At 47.8% G+C, this 21,627-nt stretch overlaps 8 protein-coding genes across 8 annotated transcripts; 4 read left to right on the top strand and 4 right to left on the bottom strand.

Annotated features, from left to right (window-relative positions):
* Window positions 1–6,744: 6,744 nt before the first annotated feature.
* On the top strand, window positions 6,745–8,255 carry N7446_007332 (putative aminotransferase family protein (LolT); the record flags this gene model as incomplete). The annotated part of the gene is made up of 2 exons (XM_058516077.1): window positions 6,745–7,424; window positions 7,482–8,255. The coding sequence occupies 2 exons, from the start codon at window positions 6,745–6,747 to the stop codon at window positions 8,176–8,178; spliced, it is 1,377 nt and encodes a 458-aa protein (XP_058373255.1). The 3' UTR covers window positions 8,179–8,255.
* Window positions 8,256–8,446: 191 nt separating this feature from the next.
* Window positions 8,447–9,226, top strand: N7446_007333 (beta-class carbonic anhydrase; the record flags this gene model as incomplete). Its single annotated transcript, XM_058516078.1, has 4 exons — window positions 8,447–8,532; window positions 8,624–8,661; window positions 8,731–8,870; window positions 8,993–9,226. The coding sequence occupies 4 exons, from the start codon at window positions 8,447–8,449 to the stop codon at window positions 9,224–9,226; spliced, it is 498 nt and encodes a 165-aa protein (XP_058373256.1).
* Window positions 9,227–9,595: 369 nt separating this feature from the next.
* N7446_007334 (putative RING finger domain protein) lies at window positions 9,596–11,079 on the bottom strand (the record flags this gene model as incomplete). Its single annotated transcript, XM_058516079.1, has 4 exons — window positions 9,596–9,872; window positions 9,933–10,364; window positions 10,419–10,903; window positions 10,969–11,079. The coding sequence occupies 4 exons, from the start codon at window positions 11,077–11,079 to the stop codon at window positions 9,596–9,598; spliced, it is 1,305 nt and encodes a 434-aa protein (XP_058373257.1).
* Window positions 11,080–11,742: 663 nt separating this feature from the next.
* On the bottom strand, window positions 11,743–12,399 carry N7446_007335 (mitochondrial fission 1 protein; the record flags this gene model as incomplete). Its single annotated transcript, XM_058516080.1, has 4 exons — window positions 11,743–12,072; window positions 12,147–12,240; window positions 12,309–12,327; window positions 12,384–12,399. 4 exons carry the CDS (start codon window positions 12,397–12,399, stop codon window positions 11,743–11,745), a joined length of 459 nt encoding a protein of 152 aa, XP_058373258.1.
* Window positions 12,400–12,612: 213 nt separating this feature from the next.
* N7446_007336 (kinetochore Spc24 family protein) lies at window positions 12,613–13,325 on the top strand (the record flags this gene model as incomplete). Its single annotated transcript, XM_058516081.1, has 3 exons — window positions 12,613–12,639; window positions 12,697–13,094; window positions 13,148–13,325. The coding sequence occupies 3 exons, from the start codon at window positions 12,613–12,615 to the stop codon at window positions 13,323–13,325; spliced, it is 603 nt and encodes a 200-aa protein (XP_058373259.1).
* Window positions 13,326–13,517: 192 nt separating this feature from the next.
* N7446_007337 (uncharacterized protein) lies at window positions 13,518–14,489 on the bottom strand (the record flags this gene model as incomplete). The annotated part of the gene is made up of 1 exon (XM_058516082.1): window positions 13,518–14,489. One exon carries the CDS (start codon window positions 14,487–14,489, stop codon window positions 13,518–13,520), a length of 972 nt encoding a protein of 323 aa, XP_058373260.1.
* A 152-nt stretch (window positions 14,490–14,641) lies between these two features.
* On the top strand, window positions 14,642–15,296 carry N7446_007338 (med21 domain-containing protein; the record flags this gene model as incomplete). The annotated part of the gene is made up of 2 exons (XM_058516083.1): window positions 14,642–14,683; window positions 14,739–15,296. 2 exons carry the CDS (start codon window positions 14,642–14,644, stop codon window positions 15,294–15,296), a joined length of 600 nt encoding a protein of 199 aa, XP_058373261.1.
* A 2,506-nt stretch (window positions 15,297–17,802) lies between these two features.
* Window positions 17,803–21,619, bottom strand: N7446_007339 (DEAD/DEAH box helicase; the record flags this gene model as incomplete). Its single annotated transcript, XM_058516084.1, is given in 3 exon segments — window positions 17,803–19,847; window positions 19,859–20,593; window positions 20,647–21,619. 3 exon segments carry the CDS (start codon window positions 21,617–21,619, stop codon window positions 17,803–17,805), a joined length of 3,753 nt encoding a protein of 1,250 aa, XP_058373262.1.
* Window positions 21,620–21,627: the final 8 nt, after the last annotated feature.

Genomic DNA, 21,627 nt, shown 5'->3' on the forward strand with positions numbered 1-21,627 from the left:
GGCTCTCCGACCTTTGAGGAGACCAAAATACTGGAAAAACTGTTAAATGCTCATGGCAAGTGGAGATTCAGATAGTGTTTGATTAGACAATTCGACATGTGCACGAACAAATCAACATCAATTGGAAGCTTAAGCATTAATCCTAGCACCATGACAGATGCCGCCGCAAGTGATCATCAACAACAGAAAGATCGTGGTGGAACGGCATAATCAGATCCTGACAAAATACCCAAGAGAAAGACACTTGCAGAATTGATGGAAGCATCGGAGTGGCTGCGGTCGTGAACCTTGATGACCAACATGCTCATAGCCAGATGGGTGATCATGATATGTCCACCGTATATGCGGCGGAACATTGAGCCATTGAGATGGCACTCGCGATGATTCTGGAAAGTACGGAACCATGGGCTGAGCAGGCGACGAATGGGACAGGACATAGGCCAACGATACGACCCGTCGACCGACGAAATGTTTGATTGAAGCACCAGCAAGGAAGATGCTTGAATACTGGCCGTTTTTTCCGATGATGAACCTTACATAGAATATCTATGAAAGAAATGGCAATCCTTTAGGCTATTGAACCCTCTAAGCTACATTATTAAAGGGACGGAAGCTGCTCTAATGTTGGCCCAACAAATTCAACTCATGTTACACAAAGATTGCCAACTGAAAGCTATGCAGAAAGGTTCAATTCGCACAATCAATTTAATATCCAGTTCAGCTGGCTGACAGAACCTTGGCCGGAGCCCTCGACTTTGAAGTTTGAGCATATCATTGGAAATGGGTATAGCTTGGGTTGACGAAGACAGGATCCAATAATTAGAGGAAACACAGGAGAATATGAAGGCCCCTGTAGATGAACTGTGTAAAGAAAAGCAGGTTTCTACCATTCAGGACAATCCAACGCGCAAGAGACAGCAATGCCTCAGTGACGCTGGTTGATTCTTCATCCAAGTCGGAGAAAAGAAACTGCAGAAAACACGCTGCTCTAGGCAAGTCTTACCTTCACCGTATGATTTATCATTTAGCGACAGCTCTTTGATTATATTGTCCGTAAAGATTTTCCCGGGCCATTGTCGCCAGCCAAGATAAGAAAACCGACGCCGCTGGCGGTAAAGCTAGATTGTAAAGAGTACACCACCGTAAATAATCAAAGTACTTTCCAAAGGTAAGCATTAATTTCTACAGCCTCACTCTTGACAAAGATTAATGCGAAATAATTCCGAGCTGGCCGTGGAATTGAGTTGTGCCTACCTGTCCGTGCGTAAAAAGTGCTCAGAGCCATTGGGAAAGAGCTAAGTGCCTCTAGATCCAAAAATTCGTATATCGTGGTCTAACATATATGAGAACCATGAATTCGTACAATTAGGAAAATGAGGCGTGAAATGAAATTTTCTTTCGTACACTGCATACAGTACATCCGTGCATTACTTTCGTATCATCAATAACATACCCTAAGCTTTGGCATAGTCAATCCGTATGGTGAGCAATTCGCAAATTGAGCAATTCGCAAAGTGAGCAATTCGCGTAGTGAGCAATTCGCGTAGTGAGCAATTCACATAGTCAACCCGCATAGTGCGCAATACGCATAGTGAGGAATACACGTACATAGTGGTTATTTGATTGCTTTCGTTTTTCCTTAGCTTACCTACATGCTGAACAAGTAACGTTATCATACAAGACGAAACCAAAACGTTACAATACATTACTTACAGAACATTACATAGAAACAAATGTGGCGGTGTAGGCCCTGGTAATGGTATTCAAATTTCTCCAACCAGACCTTGTAATGGGCTTTCTTTCCTATTACGCCAATCCATGTCTTGGAACATACAGTTGTCAACTACCCACTCGCTCGTAACGACATCTTAGATTTCTAAATTAAACCTTTAGGGGGCGCATCCTTTCTAACGATAATAGTAGAGAAATAGAACGGAAGAGGTCGCATATATTCCAAAAAGTGTTCTTTTAATATTATTTTCTTGATACTAGATATCGACGGAATAAGTGAATCAATAATATCAAGTGTATAGAGATATAAAACTCCGACAAAACTTAGTCTTACCTAGAGCTAGAATCCCTTGTAGGTTCGAGAGGGGCTATACCGTTACAAAAAAGCCGGTATCACCTAGTTGCATTTGCGACGCTAAAAAGCAAATAATATACACTATAATTTAAAACATAGTATAGTACTACCAACAATAAACCTATTGCTTTACTTCACCCTTGATCTCGTGCGTCGGTCAGGAAGCCTAATGTCCGTCTAAGCTTGCCGTAGGGAGACCGTAGCAATATCTAGGAAATAAGGTCTAACTTGCCTTAGGGTCATCTTCTGACTCTTAAAGTCATATAGCTTTCGTTTATCTTTTGCGTTAAGCTTCTTTCGTGATTTTGTTTCGTCCACATAATCTAGATAGTGCTAAGTCGATTGTTGTTTTGCCTAGGACCTAGTGAGAGGTCTACGGAGGCTAATGACCTGATTCGTGTCACGAGGTAGCGTTTGACCTTAATAGGTAGGAGAATGGTTTTGAACCTTAGACTCTGTAGAAGAACGTCCGTTGCCGTGTGATATAAAGGAGCCAGAATCTTTTAGTAAGCCTTCCTTCTTGTTTTCTTCGCTAGTCATATAGCTTAGGGGAGAGTAAAGTGATTGCATTAGTTTGATTACTATCGCACTTAGAGAGCAACTAAGCTAAGAAGTAACCTGCTCACACTAGCTTATATCCTCCACGCGGAGATCAGAGCTATTTAGGATTCGAGGATCACTGATCTTAGAATAAGGATTAGGTTAAACGGCATAACTTTGGCCGAGGGGCTGTAGGCGTGTCACATCCCTAGATAGCTTGTTTTTGATGTCATATATATATAGAGGGTTTGGTTGCATAGAAGCTTAATCATAAGGTTAAGTTCCCTAGTTCTCGTCGATCGTATAAGGCTCGAGGATTCGAGGATTAATAAATTCCTTAAATCCGGGAGTTGTTAGATCCGAACTACATGGTAAACTTGAACGAGAAAAGCAAGAAGCAACTAGGCTGCTTCTGCTAATTTTAGTTAACTCGTCACTAGAACTTAAATAGAAGAATTGCTCCGGATGTTCCTCGACGAACGAGTGCAATATAGGAACGGGCATAGCTATGTTTTCTAGCAGTTAATACTTATGTTCAAGACGCGGAGGTAGGTAGCGGTAACAGCGAAGTTTCTTCGGAAGCTAGTCGTCCCGCTCTATAAAAGAATCTTGCGCTTCTACCTTATAGGGTCGCTTTCTCTTTCTCGGGAGCTTTAGATTTGACCAAATAGCTTTGTTTAGCTTGTGGATGTCATACAAATAATGTCGAAGGCCACGCTCATCGGCAAAAGCTTGGCTATATCCACAAATTGGCTCCGCTCCAGGCCCCTAGTTTCTAGGCATATGCTTTTCTTCAATATATTGCTTTAGATTGCCACTTTTCGACTATTAATGTAATCGGTCTTCTACTTCGAGGTCTATGTTCCATAAGCAAAAGGGGCAGTATCTAGGCCGGATCACTATATTTCGGTATACAATCACTTCACAATACTATGTCCTCTATAACTAAATATAAGAAGAGCAATAAGCTCGCTATTGGCTTAATTTAAACCAATCTATGCACTCGTAACAGAATTTCAGCTCTTGTTCTAAGATTTTAAGATCTAGAGCTATCTCACGTCGAAAACAGTTATGAATATAAGCACTTCTATCAGACTTTTTCATACTAGGAAAATCAGTATATATTTCAGCATTATATTTTAGGGCCACTTACCATCTAATTTCTTCGAGACAATCTCTAGCGGGGCAGCGATCTTAGATAGGGCTTTCCTATGGTAGATAAGCCACACTAACATCGCGTTCACAATAAGTTTTTAGGTCGTCCACGAAAAGAAGCATTTCATCAAACGAGAGCTCCCTATTAGAAGACATAAGAGCTAAAATGTGGGCAAGTTCGGGCATAAGTAAGGATTAAGCCCGCGTAGAAACGTCGTTGTCACTTATTACTAGCTCTGCCTTGCCCCTATTAAGGATTCTTTAGTCTCGTTTCTCTCGTACCTAGCGGTTCTGGTATTCCTTTAGTCCTATAAGGCGGAGACGAATCAAGGTTTTTCTATAGTTTAGCTTCTCGGCAACTGTAACACTTTTGTCGCTGTGTGATACTTCAAGCTGCTTGATTCGACGTCTAATATCGACCACTTCTAGCGTCTACAGGATACTCGCCTCAATTTTAGCCGGCAGTTCCCCTAGAAGCCCACGTTCATAAAACCTCTTAAAGCCTTAGAAGTACTCGATATAACTCGACTGCTCTTCTTCTCCGAGAACGGCCGAGACTATATCAATCGAAGAGCAGTGTAACAGATATTCTTTAGGATATGTCCCCGCGTCTTTATGTCCATATATTTGAGACACTAAGGCAGAACCATGTTTTCCTATACTAAAGTCAGCAAAATTGTTTCGTTTAGCGGTTTATGCGCTTTGATTTTCCTCACCTTCAACCATGCTTCCGAGATACTTTCGAATTATATAAATGGTAAGACTCTTGTTATATCTAGCGGTCGTAACTATTCCTCTTAGTAATTCACAGAACCGTTCTTTATAGAGTGGAACATCTTGCGGGCCATCAGCTATAACATTTCTAAGAACAGGCTTTTCTAGAAATTCCTCCTTCTAGCGTAATTCGATAGGTTCTCCGCTTAAAAGGTCGAACCTAGCAAAGTCTTTAACCGTTTTAATGCCATATAGGGCACCGTGCTAGAGGGCAATAGCTAAGAGAATATAACCAGAGGCGAATTGTGGTCTCTTAGTGTCACGAATACCGATTCCGAACCTAAAAATACGTTAACGAGTAAGCCCTTAATTCAAGCCAACCTTTTCAAGGTTTTTTAGACTGCTTACACTATATAGTCTAGGTTTCGGTTCCCTTTAAGCCACACTTAGTTAATTTTCTATTCAACCTTCTAAGGAGCCGTAGAAGATAGAAACAAGACTAGATCGATGTGCTTAAATAGAAAATTAGCCACGCACAACCCCCGAATAGTAGTTTCCTACCTTATATCTTAGGCCTCTCTCGTCTCTATCCTTATAGGCCGGTATGAATGCCCTAATCCTTGCTCCGGTGAAGAGGTACAATTAAAGCGCTAACGTCATAATAGCCTTAAGCAACCCGGGCATAAAAATGCGATAATCCGCTTGCCACATAGAGGATATCATTCGGAGAAAGTCCTTCTTCGTAAAGCTATGGTCTAGATCCTCGATATTCTTAATGGTTTTTTCATTTTCTATCAATATTCTCTTTATCTACTATGTCACAATTAGCTCGGCTTCCATAACACAAAAATAAAATCCAAACGATAGCTTACACTAGATATCTCTTTCCTATCTTCTAACACAATCTTGATTTGCATTTTTTCTTCAAATCCTCTAAACAGTCTTTCTGCGCAATTAAGAACCGATGTCATCACTAGTCGTCTATTTTTACTTTTTGTCCTACGCGCGAAGTGACTATACCATCGAAGAAACTCTTTGATAAGTGTATAGTCTAGGATCGCACAGCCTAGCCCCGGTTTGTAGCCCTCGATCCCATACTATCTAACGAACCTATACCAGTCAGTAACTTATTATGCCGGTATTTTTCGAGTACAACTGCATGTTAACTCACTTCATCCAAAGATTAACAGCGCCGCAGTACATCCTCTTAGTCTTAGGCACCCTTTTATCTTTCTCTCGGATAGCGTCCTTATCTACATAGGCGCCAAAAACATAGCCGCTCTTTTGTAGTCGATTGTTAGGCTTTTCTTTAGCGATCTCATCTTGTTAAGCAAAGAACTGTTTTCTACCTATGGCCAGTTTAATTTCCTACGCAATGCAAGAAAAAGTCAGAGAATCTGAAAGGACGAGGTAGAAAACTAAGAAAGCTATTTTAGAGGATTGAAGCAAGAAAATAGTCCCAATTTATAATTTAGTAATTTGATATGACCTAAGTCTCTTCTCCGGCACCTCGCCGTGATAGGTAGACTCTATGCCTCTAGTTTTACGTCATCATGGCTAAGTGCGCTATTTTTGAGAACGTAATGAGACTAGAAGACAGTGCAACCCTAGAAACTAGAGGAGCATAATAGAAATTGAGGGCCATCAAAAAGTAGTCGCAGAGTAAATAGTATTGTGGGGCAAAGTGCTTGCTACTTTGGGTATGGTCTGAGTGTAGACTGGGTGCTCAATAGATAACTCTGACCGGTCTCTGAGTAATCAGTGAGCGATCAGTGAGCATCCAATCAGACTCACTAAGCGCTCACTAAGCGTTCATTAGACCTCACTGATTAATCACGTGACTAGTCTGAGCAGCTCAGTGAGCCTAAGCCCGGACTGAAATCTACTCAGTGAGCCTGACTCTGAGTGCCCTCATAAAAGCGGCGGCAGCTAAGATAGGAAAGCCCCACCCGGCAGAGGAAATCAAGTACGTATAGTCACCTAGGTACAATGGCAATGTAACTCATACTTGCATGTCCGTGTCCACGCCCTTTGACATGTGGAGCTTCGGCTATGAGAGCCATTGGCTGTGAGTCATCTGTCGTTTCGATCCCCTCAATATTCTTACATGTATCTTTTCCAAGGTTGGTTGATGTTGACACCTGAGTCATTGCTTCATTTTTGGGCGCATATAAATTGGGTTTAATCCGTCAAGTCGTGAATATCGTGACGATACATTCTTCATCCCATCCTTCCCCACAGCCAACATCATGGTTTCAACAGGTCAATTAACGCCCTTCGGCAAACCAATGCTGAAGCATTGGCTATTTGACCCAGCCTATAAGAACCTCAATCATGGATCATTTGGCGCTCACCCTGCACCAGTCAAAGAGGTCCAGCGCGCCTTCATGGACCTGGCCGATCAGCAACCTGATCCATATATCCGGCGATACCACGCAGAGCACCTAGACAAAGCCCGAGAAGCTGTCGCAAAGGTGCTAAATGCTCCACGAGACGAGTGCGTATTTGTCAAGAATGCCACTACTGGCGTTGCAACTGTGCTCTACAACCTGGCGTTCCAGCCCGATGAAGCACTCGTCTATTTCGAGCCTGTCTACGGCGCCGTCGAGAAGGGCGTCGTCTCTCTGCAAGAGCATTCCCCCTTCCAGCCCCGGAAGGTGTCGTTCCAATATCCCATTGCTGAAGATGAGCTGGAGCGCCGATTCCGCGAGGTTGTTCGTAAGACCCGCGAGGAGGGTCTCAAGGTCCGGGCTGCTGTCTTCGATTGCATTGTTAGCAACCCCGGTGTGCGTTTCCCATTTGAGCGGTTGACTGCTATCTGTCGTGAAGAAGGCATTCTGAGCATCATTGATGCTGCGCATGGTATTGGGCATGTCCACCTCGACCTCGAGAAACTACAGCCTGACTTTCTCACGTCGAACTGTCATAAGTATGACCGCACTCTCTATCTACACCATATCACATCAAACTAACCAACTCAATCAAGATGGCTCTACACACCCCGCGGCTGTGCAGTCCTCTATGTCCCTAAGCGCAACCAACATTTCCTCCGCACAACACTCCCAACCTCCTGGGGTTTCATCCCAGCGCCGGACTCCCCGGAGACTATCGCATCAGTCCTCCAAGACCCCAACACGCCCGCAACAAAATCCGCATTCGAGCAACTTTTCGAATTCGTCGCTACAAGCGATGACTCCGCCTACATCTGCCTCCCAGCCGCGCTGAAGTTTCGCGCTGAAGTCTGCGGCGGCGAAGAAGCTATCATCTCATATTGTCAAAAGGTCGCAAATGAAGGAGCTGATGCCGTCGCTGCTACACTTGGCACGGATGTTCTCCAAGAACCTGATCTCAAGCCTGGCCAGGAAAGTCGTATGCGCCAGTGTGCTTTGACGACTGTGCGACTTCCTATTGCTGTTGCTTCTGCTGGGGAGGGGGCTGCTGAGTCTTTTGATTATGCTCCTCTTGTTGTTCTGACTGAGGACGAGGCTCGCAGTGCTTTTTCCTGGATTCAGAGTAAGTTGATTGATGAGTATCGTACTTTCCTGCCCGTTTTCCGCCATGGGGCTTGGTTGTGGACTCGTTTGAGTGGACAGGTTTACCTTGAGGCCAGTGATTTCGAAGCTGTTGGTGGTTCCCTGAAGGATCTGTGTGAGCGAGTTGCGAAAAAGGAGTTTAAGGTTTGAGCTTGTGCTGTTTGTATGGAATACTGTTCATTCTAACGTATGACCAGTCTTTAGAATCAGTCAATCAAATATAATCGATACATAATACCTCCAAGGGTCCAAGGAAAAGCAAATATCACTCAGGCAAGTATCTTATACTCATTGGACCCAAGTCCCAGCACGCCATCTGGGCTTCTCGGAAGCAAATATCACACCAGAAGCGGGGTGTGCATCCCATTTATATACTTCGGTCTCACCTCAAGGTCCCCCCAATTAATCTATCCCAAACATGTCGGTTGCAAAGGAATTCGAAGCGGCCAACGCTAATTACGCGGCATCCTTCACTAAGGGTGACCTACAGCTCCCCCCACAGCGGTAAGTCTATACTACAGTACACTACGCGATACACCCTCTGACAAGCATACGGAAAGAAAGAAGAGTATCTAACACAATATCTAAATTCTAGAAAAGTAGCAGTGGTAGCATGCATGGATGCGCGCCTTGGTACGTTCTATATCACCTCCCAATGAGCTGAACTATGCACCCAACTTCTCCCTAACACCAGAAATATAGATCCAGCCCGCGCCCTAGGCCTCGAAGAAGGCGACGCCCATGTCATCCGCAACGCGGGTGGTAGGGTTTCAGATGCGCTGCGCAGTATCATAATCTCGCAGCAGCTTCTTGGTACTCGGGAGATCATCATCGTGCACCATGTACGTATATGTAACTTACATTGTGCATGTGCATATACATCCTACCATGACCCCTTGCATCCCTCCCTTCAGTCACCCAGTGGTTCTATTTATAGCTTTTGCTGATCTGTTATTCTCTTTAGACGGATTGTGGGATGCTCACTTTCACTGATGAGGTGATTCGCGGTAAGATCCGTAAGGATTTGAAGCAGAATGTTGATCATATTGCATTCTTGCCCTTTGGGGATCTGCGTCAGAGTCTTTTGGATGATATTTTGTTATTGAGGGATAGTCCGCTTGTTTTGGATGTTCCTATTACCGGCTATTTGTATGAGACTGAGACGGGGAGGATTGTTAAGGTTGGGGATAATCAGTGACTGGTTTGCAAGCGTGCATGAGGAGGGAGGAATAGGATACAAGTTCTTCGAGATTTCATAGGAGAGATATCACCATAACATTGTGTTATCAAGTCAGATGAAGTATGTACATGGTGTATAAAGGCCTAGCCTGAGAAGAGCGGGTTCGCTAAAAGTTCATCCATAAACCATGCTCCATCGCATCGAGTGAAAGACATTCGGTAAAGGGGGTATTGGTGAGAAGAGGAAGAGAAGGAGAAAAGAGAAAGAAGAGAAAAATAGACATCAAGTCTTGCCGCTAAAACAAATCAAAGGCCACACCAAGAACATATTGTTAGAAAAAGCCAAAAGACGGGCTGCGTGTATATCAGAGCAAGGTCGAGGTTAATGTTATGTGCTGCTTCCAAATCGATTCATGACCCAGCTAGTAAATCCACCGTTGCTCCCCTCACTTCGGCTAGAGCGGCGAGGAGCATGGTTAGATTCTTGTCCTTCAGGTGTAGGGGAGCGACGGGGTGAAAGTCGTGGGGAGAGTCGACTTTGCAAAGAAGATAAAGAGGAGCGGCCACTGCGTGTAGTTCGAGCTGAGCTGAGACGTCGACGAGATCTCGGCTGCTCAGGGCTATCCGGGATGACTACCGGATTGTCACTGGTTCCATCATTATGCCTGGGCTGTCAGCTGGGTGTTCTGAGTCCGGTCATGTTGTGTTGGTGTCGCGCCACTTACGTTGGACGCTGGCTGATGCTCCGCCGGCAATGCGGGCAGGTGTTATGCTGGATTAGCCATGCCTCGATGCAGGTGAAATGGAACCAGTGCTCGCATGGCAACACAGTGACCTCCGTGCCAAGTTCCACGGCATCCATACAAATAGAACACTCCGCATTGTTCTCCGGGCCCATCATATCCCTGTCAACCTTCCTCTTTGGCAAAGACCGAATGGCACTTCCAGAAGCTGGGGGCGGCGCAGTTCCGGGCCCGGTGTTCTCGATTAGGGAAGTGATGACACGGTCCAGCTCCTCTTGTGAGTATACTGCATCTCCATTTGGACTCATGTTTAGTAGGGCCGACAGTATAGCAAGAGGGTTTGGCGTTTGGCGATCTCGGCGGGTCGCTCGTGTAGTTGGTGTCCCTAGATCAGCACGGATGGCTTCTATAAGGCTGGGATGCGGGGTTAGTCTGCTAGTTATTGAATCATAAAGAAGAGACACATACTCAGCTAGACCCACTGGCTGATGAGCTCGTGGTTGCGGTGCATCCGCATTGCGAGGGGATAGATCAGGTGAAGCCGGGCCCGGTTGATGATCTCCCACACGCTCGTAATCGGGCCAGCCAAAGGGACTAGGATTAAAATTATCATCAAGCCCCAAGCCTCTTGCTGGTTGGTTTGTTGGTTCCACAAGACCTCGAATAATGCTGTCGAAATTCTGCATCATCATCGGGATCCCAGCGTTGGATCCGTATGCGCGCGGGCTTGAGGAGTGTCCGGTGCCGAGCGTGGTACTGCTGAAAGTAAAACGCCCGTCGGGGGATGTGTATGTACGATGAAATCCAGAAGGAATATCTCTTGATGGTGTTCCAGGGAGCTCTTCGTCTATTCCCCATGGATTGTGGTCTCCCCATGGGCTGACGCGTGGTTGCGACAGGCTTGCGGCGTGCTCAGGGGGACTATCGGGGGGAATATCGGGGGGAATCTCAACCTTAACAGGAGCAAATCACAGTCAGAAGTGTGAAAATAAGACAAAAACTGAGGTATTATCCATACTATTTCGGTGAAATCGGATTCGCAATGCGGGCATGTCAAGCCATGCGCCTCGTCTTTCAACCAAACCCCACCACAGGCATGACAGAACATGCGATCAGAGTCACTCTCCATGCTTAAGCGATCAGAGAGGTAAGTGGAAATCGCAAGGTTGAAGCTGGTCAAGTCGATAAATGCTGTGTGGAGCAGTCACAGTGCCTTATCTGCGGGGAGAGGCTCTAAGAAGTGTTGGTGGCTTAAATAGTCATTGTTGACGTGAAAGTGAGAGCAGGGGTCTCTCCTAAAAACACGAGGTGTCTAAGGTGTCTTATGAGAGGAAGAGAGGAAGTTAGAGTGAGAGATAGAGAGGAAGATGAAGCAAGTGTGATAGAGAGATATGAGGTGGAGGCAATGACGTTGATCGACAATCGCCTTCGATCGCCTTAAAAAGGCCAAACCAACACGTTTCGTACACAAAAATAGAGTAGAACTTGCATCAGGCAGCTTTATTTCCTTAATCTTTACTTCGGAAATTTATGAATGCAAGGAGTATAGAAGAACAAAGAACATTTGTACATCGGAACCTTCGAGGCATGACTTATACACCTTTGTCTGAGATCGGGCTCATATTTTGTACTATCATGTTATGTATACCAGTACAGAGTACAATGAAGAGAGTAACGCCTTGGATGCGAGCGAAAAGCAAAAAGAAAGAAAGCCCATAATACAGTTGGTAGTTGGTTATACTCCAGACGCAAGGACAGTTCTGTGCCACAGCCCTTGCAGGCGCCAACGCATTTACCGTCTTCTGGCTCCCTTGAGAACCAGACTACCAACCACTCCTGCTGCAACCGCTAAGCCACCCACGATAGCAATGCCCATCAGACCTTCCTTGGCGACCTTATCATCAATGAGTGACCCGAGGCTGGCTGCTTGCAGGTTTGCGGGCTCTTTCTCGAGGAGCAGATCGTTGTATCGACGGGCCTCGCCGTAGTTCCCAAGCTTGAAGTTGCCAAGTGCTAGGTAGTATAGACATTCACGTCGGCGTTCTGGGGCTCCGCGGAAGATCTCGGACAGAAGGCGAACGCCTTCTTGTTGCTCGGACCGAGCGTTAGATTTGATCAGACCCTATAATGAACATCCCCGCAAGGCGGAGAGTACCAGTTAGCGCGGGCACTCCGAAGTGGCTGAAGGAGCTATACCCATGCGTAGTTGAACTTTGTCTGGATTCCGACATAGTCGCCTTCTTTCTCGTACTGTGCCCGGAGGACCTGTAGTTCGGCAGGCTTCAAGGGACTGTTGGGCGCCAAGGTATTTAGCTTTTGTCGTTGGGCACTTGGATAGACATTTCACAGAGAACAAACCTTTCCGCATCTGCGGCATCTGAGAGAGCGAGTCAGCCGTTAAGCGCCAGGCATCAGTGGGGACAAACCACCTACATGGGAGGTTGGACATGGTAGAACAGAAACTTGGTGTTTAGATAGAGTGAGGCGGACGGGTAAGGCTTAATGATTAGGAGAGTAGGAAGAGAGCGTTGAGGAAGCCAAGTCAGAAATCCCAAGCGCAACGTCACTTTGCGGAGGAGCTACACATGTGGCGGTGCTGTGGCTGGCTGTTGCTGCCGCTACAACCCAAAACAACTCTTCGTTTCTCCCAACATCAGACACAATGTTGCTCGACGAGGAGCCTGGCACGGTATCTACTTCTTTGATTCATGTGAGGTTATACTTTGCAATATACTGACTATTTTAGCTCATCCACCACACGATCGGTAACTTCAACATCCAACCCGATAAACAAGCCGTCACCCGCATCAATGACTCGCTCTCAACCCTGCAGCAGTCGCGCGACTTGCGCATTCGCGAGGCCGAATCTGCCCTGCGCAAACTCTCCCGCAACCTGAATTCTCTTTCTACCCAGCACGAGGAAGCCGTGGCAGTGCACGATTCAGGCAAACACGCGGCGGAAATCGTGGAGTTGGACACCAAGAAGTTCCGCATTGCCAAAGCGGCCTCGGAGCTGGAGATTGAAAGCGAGCGCCTGGAGAGTGAACTCGAAATGCTCAAGGAGAGACTGGCCGACCTCGAGTCACAGGGTCTCGAGGGTGACGAAACCACGCGACGCGAGCGGGAGGCTGATGATGCGACTATGTGCGTGACTGTGCTCTCTTTTGGGGTTGGTATGGCTGCTAACTTATATCTAGTCTGCGACTCAAAATTTTCCGTTCTCTGGGAGTTGATATTGAGCCTGATGAGGCTGGCAATTTCAACCGAGCTGTCATTCGCAACAGCCGCAAAGGCGATGTCCATGTGGTCAATATCGACCCGAAATTCTCCCGTTTCTTCTATGCAAACTACTTTTGGTCGACGATGCAAGGGTGAAGATCACGATGGTTTGTTTATGTGGGAGTCTATGCTCTCTGGCGTTTCTTGGGGGGAGCCGTGCTTTTTCAATGGTTATTGGTTGTTGGTGTTTCTATACCCTTGGATTATTTCATGTCATAAATCGTACACTTTGTTCAAAATTTTGGCCACACAACTGCTCATGGATGCTCTGGCCTCCCAGTAGTGTATTCACGCCGATACCGATAGATCAGGTTGCCGCTCTTGGAAAGCCTGAAGGACCTTCGTCCGGTCTGCATCCGAAATTTTCCCATCTGACAAAAATCCCGATGAGCCATGCGGTAGCACCTTCTCAGCAATATCCAGCAACTTATCCTTCTCAATCTCCGGCAAGTCTGCAGCCCAAGATGCGAGCCATTGCTCTTCGAACCGAGCCAGATCAAGCTCCACGCGACCCATATCAGGGATATCACATCCATCCCAGGTCAAAGCAACCTCCTTGATAACGGAGCCGGACTCGCCTTCAGAGGCCCCATATCGCGTTTCCACGCCTAGAGGCCCAAGCCCCAGTTCCTCGGCACGAGCGTTCCAAAGAGCCTGTTTCAAAGTCCCGTCCCGCTCGATCATCATCCAAAATAGGGGGTAAGTGCTCCGCGCAAGCGCATCGCGGACTCCTTTGGTTGCCTCACGCGGACCGACCAGCACGCCGACTGTCTGGCCCGTGCGCCAGCCGACAGGGGCCTGGCGGAACGTCCCTTCGAGCTCGCGCACGAGATTCGGGCCTAATTTGGCTTTAAGTGCTTTGCATTGCACTAGTACACGTAGTGCGCGCTCTCGTTCGCGCTCTGGGAGGTGCCAGGTTCCCACGAGGTCGATACCGGCGTCGTCGCGGCCGCCGATGCGGTGGAGTCCTAGGGCGTACCGGCGGAGCGTTTGGAGGACTGTATATTCATAGTGCGTGCCGACGTATACTGTGCTTGTCTCTGGAAGGGATATGTGTTTGGCGTAGGAGAGGAAGGTAGTCAGGTCATTGTGATGTTGTGAGGGCGGAGACGGTGCAGAGGGTAATTTGAATAGTCGGCGCGAGAAGGGTGTCAGGTCATGATGGATGTGGGTACTGGAAAAGCAGCGCCGATAACTGTATCTGAGCTTCAAGCGAGACTGTCCGGCAGCGAGGCCATGGTATAGTCGCAACAGGCGCATCGAGTGTTGTGAAGGAAGAAAACGCCTCACCGCATTGGAGCTTCTCTCCGCATTTGCTCCGCGCTTTCATTCTCGACTAGACAACCTCGCTAGTTCCCTCGGATCTGCTTCTTCGTAACACAACTTGCACATCTGAAGCTCCAGTCGCCATCATGGCCGACATCCTCACCCAGCTCCAGACCTGTCTTGACCAGGTAAAGCCCCTCCAAAGCCTACATTCAAAACCTTGCTAACAAACGAACAAACCAGCTCGCAACCCAATTCTACGCAACACTAGGCTATCTCACAACATACCACGACAATGCACCTACAACACCACCCCCAGATGTCCCAGACGCCGCACCAGCCCTAGCCAAAATACCCAAGAACTCCTCATCACCACCAGTCCCAGCAGCTATCGCAAACACAGCGGCAGGTGCCGCAGCTGCACAAGGACCTGGATCTCCCCCTCTCGCGCGGCCCCAACAACCTGGCGCTGCGCCCGAAGCACCAGTAGAAGGAGGAGACCCTAACCTCCCCCCGGCACCCGACTCACCCCACACATTTGCGAGCCGGCAGCGAGAACTCGCGCGTGACCTCATTATCAAGGAACAGCAAATCGAATATCTTATCTCTGTGCTGCCTGGTATCGGTGCCTCCGAGGCTGAGCAGGAGACCAGAATTCGGGAGCTGGAGACTGAGCTACGCAGTGTCGAGACGGAGCGGGCTGCTAAAGTGCGGGAACTGAAGAAGCTGAGGACCCGTTTGGAGAGGGTTTTGAATGCTGTTTCTGTTGGTATTTATGGAGACAGTCAATATCAAAAGTGAATTCTCTCAGCATATTGATATACAGTCCGGAGCTCTAGGTGGGAAACGGGCATGGAATTGAGCAAGTCATCTTTTTTCCTGTGTGATATTACTTTGGCGTTATGACATGGACGGTTCATTTACGAATTGCACGGGTGCATGGATAGATCTAATGAATACAACATGATATCAAGTCTGGTCTCTAGCGATATTGGAATCTCGAACTTGGTTTTAGATTTCTAGACAATAGGTCTACGCCACATCTGGCGATTCATATCCAAAGTGGACATTTTCTGCAGATGGTATATTCTTACCCTATGTCTTCCCCCGTCGTGTTCAGTTACAGCATCAATTAGCCCTAAGGTTACCAATCTCAATTCACGCCTTCCCTTCTCTGTTACAAAAACCTAGCACTTTGTATGTGCTTCGAGTAATTGGAGGCTATAGATCGAGACCATATCAATCAGCATCACAAGAACGATGGGGATGGTGATGGCGATGGCGCAGGTCACTGGTGAGGAGCTCCTGGTCAGGTTCGACACCAGAGCCGTTTGTAGCTAGTGACACAGCCAGTTCCAAAGCATCCACAGCAGGTTCCTATCCAGCTCGTTCTCTCTTGCGCGCAGAACTGGGCTCCCGCGTTGTCCCCTTTAGACGTGGCCATCACGTACCCCAGTACGGGATTGTAATCGAAGCGGTGATATTCTGTGGAATTGTGTGAATCGTCTATGGAGCTACCACAGGTGGGACCATCTCCATACCAACTGCAGGCTCCGGCGACGTTGAGGTAGTTGCACGCCTATGCATTTGAAATGAAAGCTATGGCGAGGGTTAAAATGTGGAAACACATGTTGCGCTTGGGGGACCTGTGGACTTGATAAGATTGGGAATGTAAGGGATATTTAACGATGATGAGATGTAGATCTTGAATCAGTAGAGCTCGTTCGTTCCTCTTCAATTTATCTATGAATCTGCATCTAGTGGGAAGCACATGAAATTCCAATAGACTTTGTTGATATACTCCGTTGCAACCACTCGCAAGATCCAAGTTATATCGCAGCAAGACTGGGGATTCATACAAGGAGCGGTCAGGTTCACTCAGACGAATACAGAGAATAGAATGGGCCTTATGAACTCTTTTGATTATGCGCCTCGAACCCTGGCCAGGACCTCGGTCACCCTGTGCTGATTTCGACTTCCGTTGTTTGCCTGCTTAAGTCGAAGCTCGGCTCTATTGTTACCGCTCAGTGTTCACTTGGTTAGAGATTATAGACTCAGTTGCGGAGTCATGACCTGGCCTGCTTAACCCGTAGGGTCAAAGCAAAATTTCTAACCGTCAAGGTTCAATGGGGTTACCGATTATAGTGACACGAGCTATAAGAACGGCTCGGGCCTTGCCTTGTTGACAGGGTAGGTTTTAAAGGCACCAAAGACCGCAAAAGTCCAAGGTTCGATGTTTTATGGCGATATTCACCGATCTATGAGCAGAATAGGAAGTTTAACCTTATGGAACCAATTCGAATTCCTCCACGTTACACGCGGCCCATATCCAGTCATAGAGTTATAGAGCCAGTGTATAATCCTTGTCTGTACATCTATGGATCAATGGAACGTCCTTTCAAATTGAGATATATTGAAGAGAGGGATCTGGAACCGGCCATGCTGACATTGAAGCTTGGAAGTATGATTCATAGATCCCATGATAGCATTACAACTTTGATAGGACACCCCAACGCTATGGGATAGTCAATCGGTGAACTATTTTACGGTACCTCTCAACGGGGAGTTTGGTTCATCGGCTCCGACGTAATGTAAAAGACCGTCCAGACGAAGGTCCAAAGGCGAAGATCGAAGTCAAGACACTGAAATATCTGGCAACCTATGCCAATATCCTAGTTCCAAAGGGTTGAACAAGAAAAGCCAGGACAGGACGCCTTAAAGAGGCTGTCTTGGACAGGCAGATTATTTGACAAAGACAATTTACTATGGCGACGAGGATACACTGCAGCTTGGGATTACCAGCAATTCGAAGCAGCATTACTCACTGTTTATCTCAATGATAGAATGATAGGATAGGCTAAAAAAAAGAGATTATTATACCATCCCATGTACGTAGGAAGAGTCATTTCCGGGATTATAAACAAGCTCGATCTAGGGCAAGGCAAAGAATTACAATGGAATGTGATGAGAGACGCATCAAAGCACGATCTATCAAAAAAGCAAGCAGCCATGTATAAAGCTCGCATGGGATAAAGTAAAAGCAATAAAAAGAAAAGAAAGAAGAAACATCCTGTATGCCATCCCATAAGGAGAATCAAAGGATCAAAGAGGTATGCTTCAAAACAACTATACTAACGCCTTCTCCTTTCCCGGGTATCATATAAACGAAACCAGCATGCCGCCAGGATCTAGGCAGAAGAAATCAAATGAGATGGGGAACATTGAAAAACGCGAAAAAAGTGCCGTAAAAGAAAGCAAGAAATAAAAAGAACGAAAAGAAAGGAAAGGAAAGAATCATGAAGAGCCATCACTTGAAGAGGGAACGGTACTCGCGCATACGAGCCTCCTGAACCTCCCGCTTATCCAGTTTACCACGGTTCATGCTCATATCTGCGAGCTGCTGCTTCTTCTTGGCAAGTTCCTGGATCTTCTCCTCGATACTGCCTTTCATAACGAACTGGTATGTCTCCACGGGTCGGGTCTGTCCGAGACGGTGAACACGGTCGATGGCCTGCGCAACGGCGGCTGGATTATACTGTGGCTCCATGATGAAGACACGCGATGCGGAGGTTAGATTGAGACCGACACCACCTGCACCGATGGTAGCCAGGAGAATGGTGATCGAATCGTCTTTGGCGAACAGTTCGAGGGCCTTCATTCGTGCCGCAAGGGTCATCGTGCCGTCCAGTCTGACAAAACCGTTCAGTCCGTTGTTTCGCAGAGCGATCTCGATGAGGTCCAGGTGGGAGGTCCAGCCGGAGAACACAACGCTCTTGATGGGTGGTTCGCCTTCGAGTTTCTTGCTGTCCTCGACACTTCCCTTGAGGTAATTAAGCAGTGCGGTGGTCTTGGTGTGCGGGCCTTCATATTCACCGAAAACCTTGCCAACCTTCCCATTTTGGCGGTCACGGCGCTCTTGATCCTGCTGGGCCTGATATTCGTCAAGGCCAGTGGGTGTAATTACGGAGTAGGCCATGGCGGTCCATCCCTTGCAGCCGGGGCACTCCATGGGAATCTCGGAGTTCGAATCGAACACTTCTTTCCAACCAGAGAAACAATTCGGGCAGAAGACACAGCCGCAGGGCAGGTATATCGCCATCGGGGCGTCGCGGTCGACTTCTCCATTCGCAGCGAGAATTGGCTCGAGGGGTTTGTTGCAGGTTTCAGTCGCACACAGATCCTCTGCCATGTCCTGTCTCATAGAGAACATGCCATACGCCTTCTTGTCCAAGGCCGCGGGTGTTTCGGCCGGTTCACCTTCCTCCAGGTCGATGGCATCGTGCACAGATAACCCTTTGATCCGCTCGCGGTCCTCAATGTCCAGAAGCTCTTTGCCATGGGCACTGACTTGACGAAGAATCATCATGGCCTTCAAAACGTGGTGGTACATCCGGCCACCCATCTTGTTCTTGGATTCTCCAGCAATGACGCGCATCATGACATTTGACTCATTGCGGAAGAACTCATGCAGTTGCTTCTCCTGCTCGGTGAAATCCAATATGACCATGTTATCATTGCGGGGTGGCAGATTGATTCTATCCTTGACACGGCGCAAAGTGAACGAGTCCACCATGACTCGCAAGCTAGCGAGAACAGTGGGGTCACCTGTCTTGAAAGGACTCAAAATATGCTGGACGAAACTGCTCCGCTCATTGTAAGGATAAATGCGGAGAAATTTGGTGACAGACAAAAGATCTTCCAGGCGATTCTGGATCGGAGTTCCAGTCACAGACCATTTGCGCTCAGCGTTGAGATCCAGTATAGCCTTTGTTTGCCTTGCATTCTGCTCTCTGATGGTGTGAGCCTCATCAAGCACAATCCGGAACATATTCATCCTCCTCAAAGGGCTGTCTCCGCGCCTGGCGCCCCGCCCATTCATCTCACTGAGAACGGTGCTATAGGTAGTGATGAGGACGTCATATTTCGCGAGTTCGTCCAAATCAGTAATGCGATTTGGGCCATGGAATGTATGACACTTGATAGAGTCTGGCGCGAGGTGCTCCTTGATTTGCGTTGTCCAGTTGCTGACCGCGCTCAAAGGGACAACTAGAAGGGTAGTGCGCGTATTGCGAATGCCAGGAATCGCGCGAACAAGGCTGGGGTGAGGTGCCAATCTTTTCCATTCAAGAGATGACTCAAGAGAGGCCGTTACCAACGATAGAATGCTCAAAGTCTTGCCCAAACCCATCATATCAGCCAATAGGCCACCCAGGGACTCTTCGGGCTTGCTATCAAGAACAAGTCCCGTGATGATCTCGCGGTATTGAGTTTTACCACTAGGCGTGCGGACCATTCGCCACAACGAGTTGTTGTCTTCCTCGTTAGGGCCGAACTTGCGCGGCTTCTCTTTCTCTGTCATAAACCAGAGAGCTTGTTTCTGATGCGGTAGCAGGGGGTCAGGATGTGAGAACTTGGCTCCATTGTTGGGATGTCCACAGTGATGAGCTGATCAAACATCTTCATAACGGCATCGTTCACCTCCTCAGCAGTTCGAACCTCATAGCGAACGGTCGAGCGTCCAGTAGCGTTATTGCTGGCGACTGCTGCCGCGTTCATCTGACGGCGCACATTCGCGTGTGGGTTGAAAAGTATACTTCCTTGTCCCAAGACCGTTGGAGTACCCAGCCAGACATTTTTCTGGCCCAGAAATTTCCCAATCCCAGTGGCATGCTGTCTCTGGCCATAGAGGTTTATGGAGACGCGGTAGATACCGGATACCGGTCCCCCAATCACTTCTCCAGGCACCTTCTTCCGAGTGTCGAGTCGCGCAGTGAATCCCACGGGCCATGCAGTGGAGTCAAGCAATGGGCATAGTGCTATAGCAGTCTTCGCATCAACCATGCCAAAGTTGTTTCCGTAAGGATCGATGGCATCGATTTGGAAATTGCCCGTCGGCTGACGCCGAAGGTCGAGCTTTATTGAAGTCCAGTGAGACGCAGAGTCGTTGAAGACAGGGTTTGGTGGGGGTTGAGGGACATGATGGGCGTTGATGAAGGCGTTTTCGATCCTTCCGAAGCAGACCTCTTGGGTGCTAAGGTCAGCGGACCCTGTGCATTGCACTTCGTCATCATCATCATCGTTGGGCGCGTTAGTGGCATCTAATACAGAGTTAGCCTGCAGTGGACAAACTTGACGATGAGAAATACGTTACCAGCGGTCAAGTCAACAACAGAAGAAGCAGTTGGAGTTGCAGTCTGATTGCCCTCCCCTTCTTTCATGAATTTGCCGAGTCCAGTATCTCCGGAGATTGTGATCGGTGTGTTAGCCATGCTGGGCTTTTCGTCTGTGTCGGCAGTTTTGACCTTCTTTGTCGGCGGATTCTTCCGCTGTTCAACGCCATAGACATCTTCGATGAGATTTGGCCGACGAACATCTTCCTCGTCGCTCATTTCGTGATAACTCCGTTTTGAGTCGCTCTCATTCGCTTCATCGAGGGTTGTAGTAAACTGCACGGTCAGATTGGATTCCGGCTTCGGGGCCGGGCTCGAAACCCTGCTAGTTGGTTGTTTCGGAGACGCCATTGGAGAAGGTCCTCGGAAGCTTGTCGCGGCAGTACCGGGTGGCGCCATGGGATGGGCTGGAGACATATCGTTTTTCTTGCGTCTTCCTGTGGGTTCGCGAAGTGAGCCGAGAGTCAATGTCGATTCCACAGACATGGGGTCTGTTACGCAAGGATAAAAAGAAGAACCATGGGAAGAATGTGTGGTAGGGCCAGGGGGATCAAGCGCAGTAGGGTCATGAGTCTCAACTGAGGCGACAGGAGACTCGCCAGTTATTATGGTTGTGTCCATCTGATACGAAGACGAATCAAGCGCAGTAGGGTCATGAGTCTCAACTGAGGCGAGAGTAACCGCTCCAGTCGTCATAGAAGTATCCATCGGATGGTAAGACGAGAAATCATGCGAGGGAAGGGCAGAAGAAAAAAGCGATGCAGGAATAGGAGACGAAGTCGAAGACCCGGGAGGGACTTGCAAAGACTCGTAGCGCATAATGGCAGGTCTCATTTCAAGATGATCATCCGCCGGGGAAAGGGAAGACGTAGAAGAAGCGGGATGGTTACCATTGTTCTGGACCTGTTTCTTGTAGGACTTTGGGTCCAAGAGCATGGACGGATGGGAAGCCATCTTTCGTC

The sequence above is a fragment of the Penicillium canescens genome (assembly GCF_028828765.1).
Source record: "Penicillium canescens strain IBT 15451 chromosome Unknown utg000004l_segment0_segment0, whole genome shotgun sequence".
NCBI classification, from domain to species: Eukaryota; Fungi; Ascomycota; class Eurotiomycetes; order Eurotiales; family Aspergillaceae; genus Penicillium; species Penicillium canescens.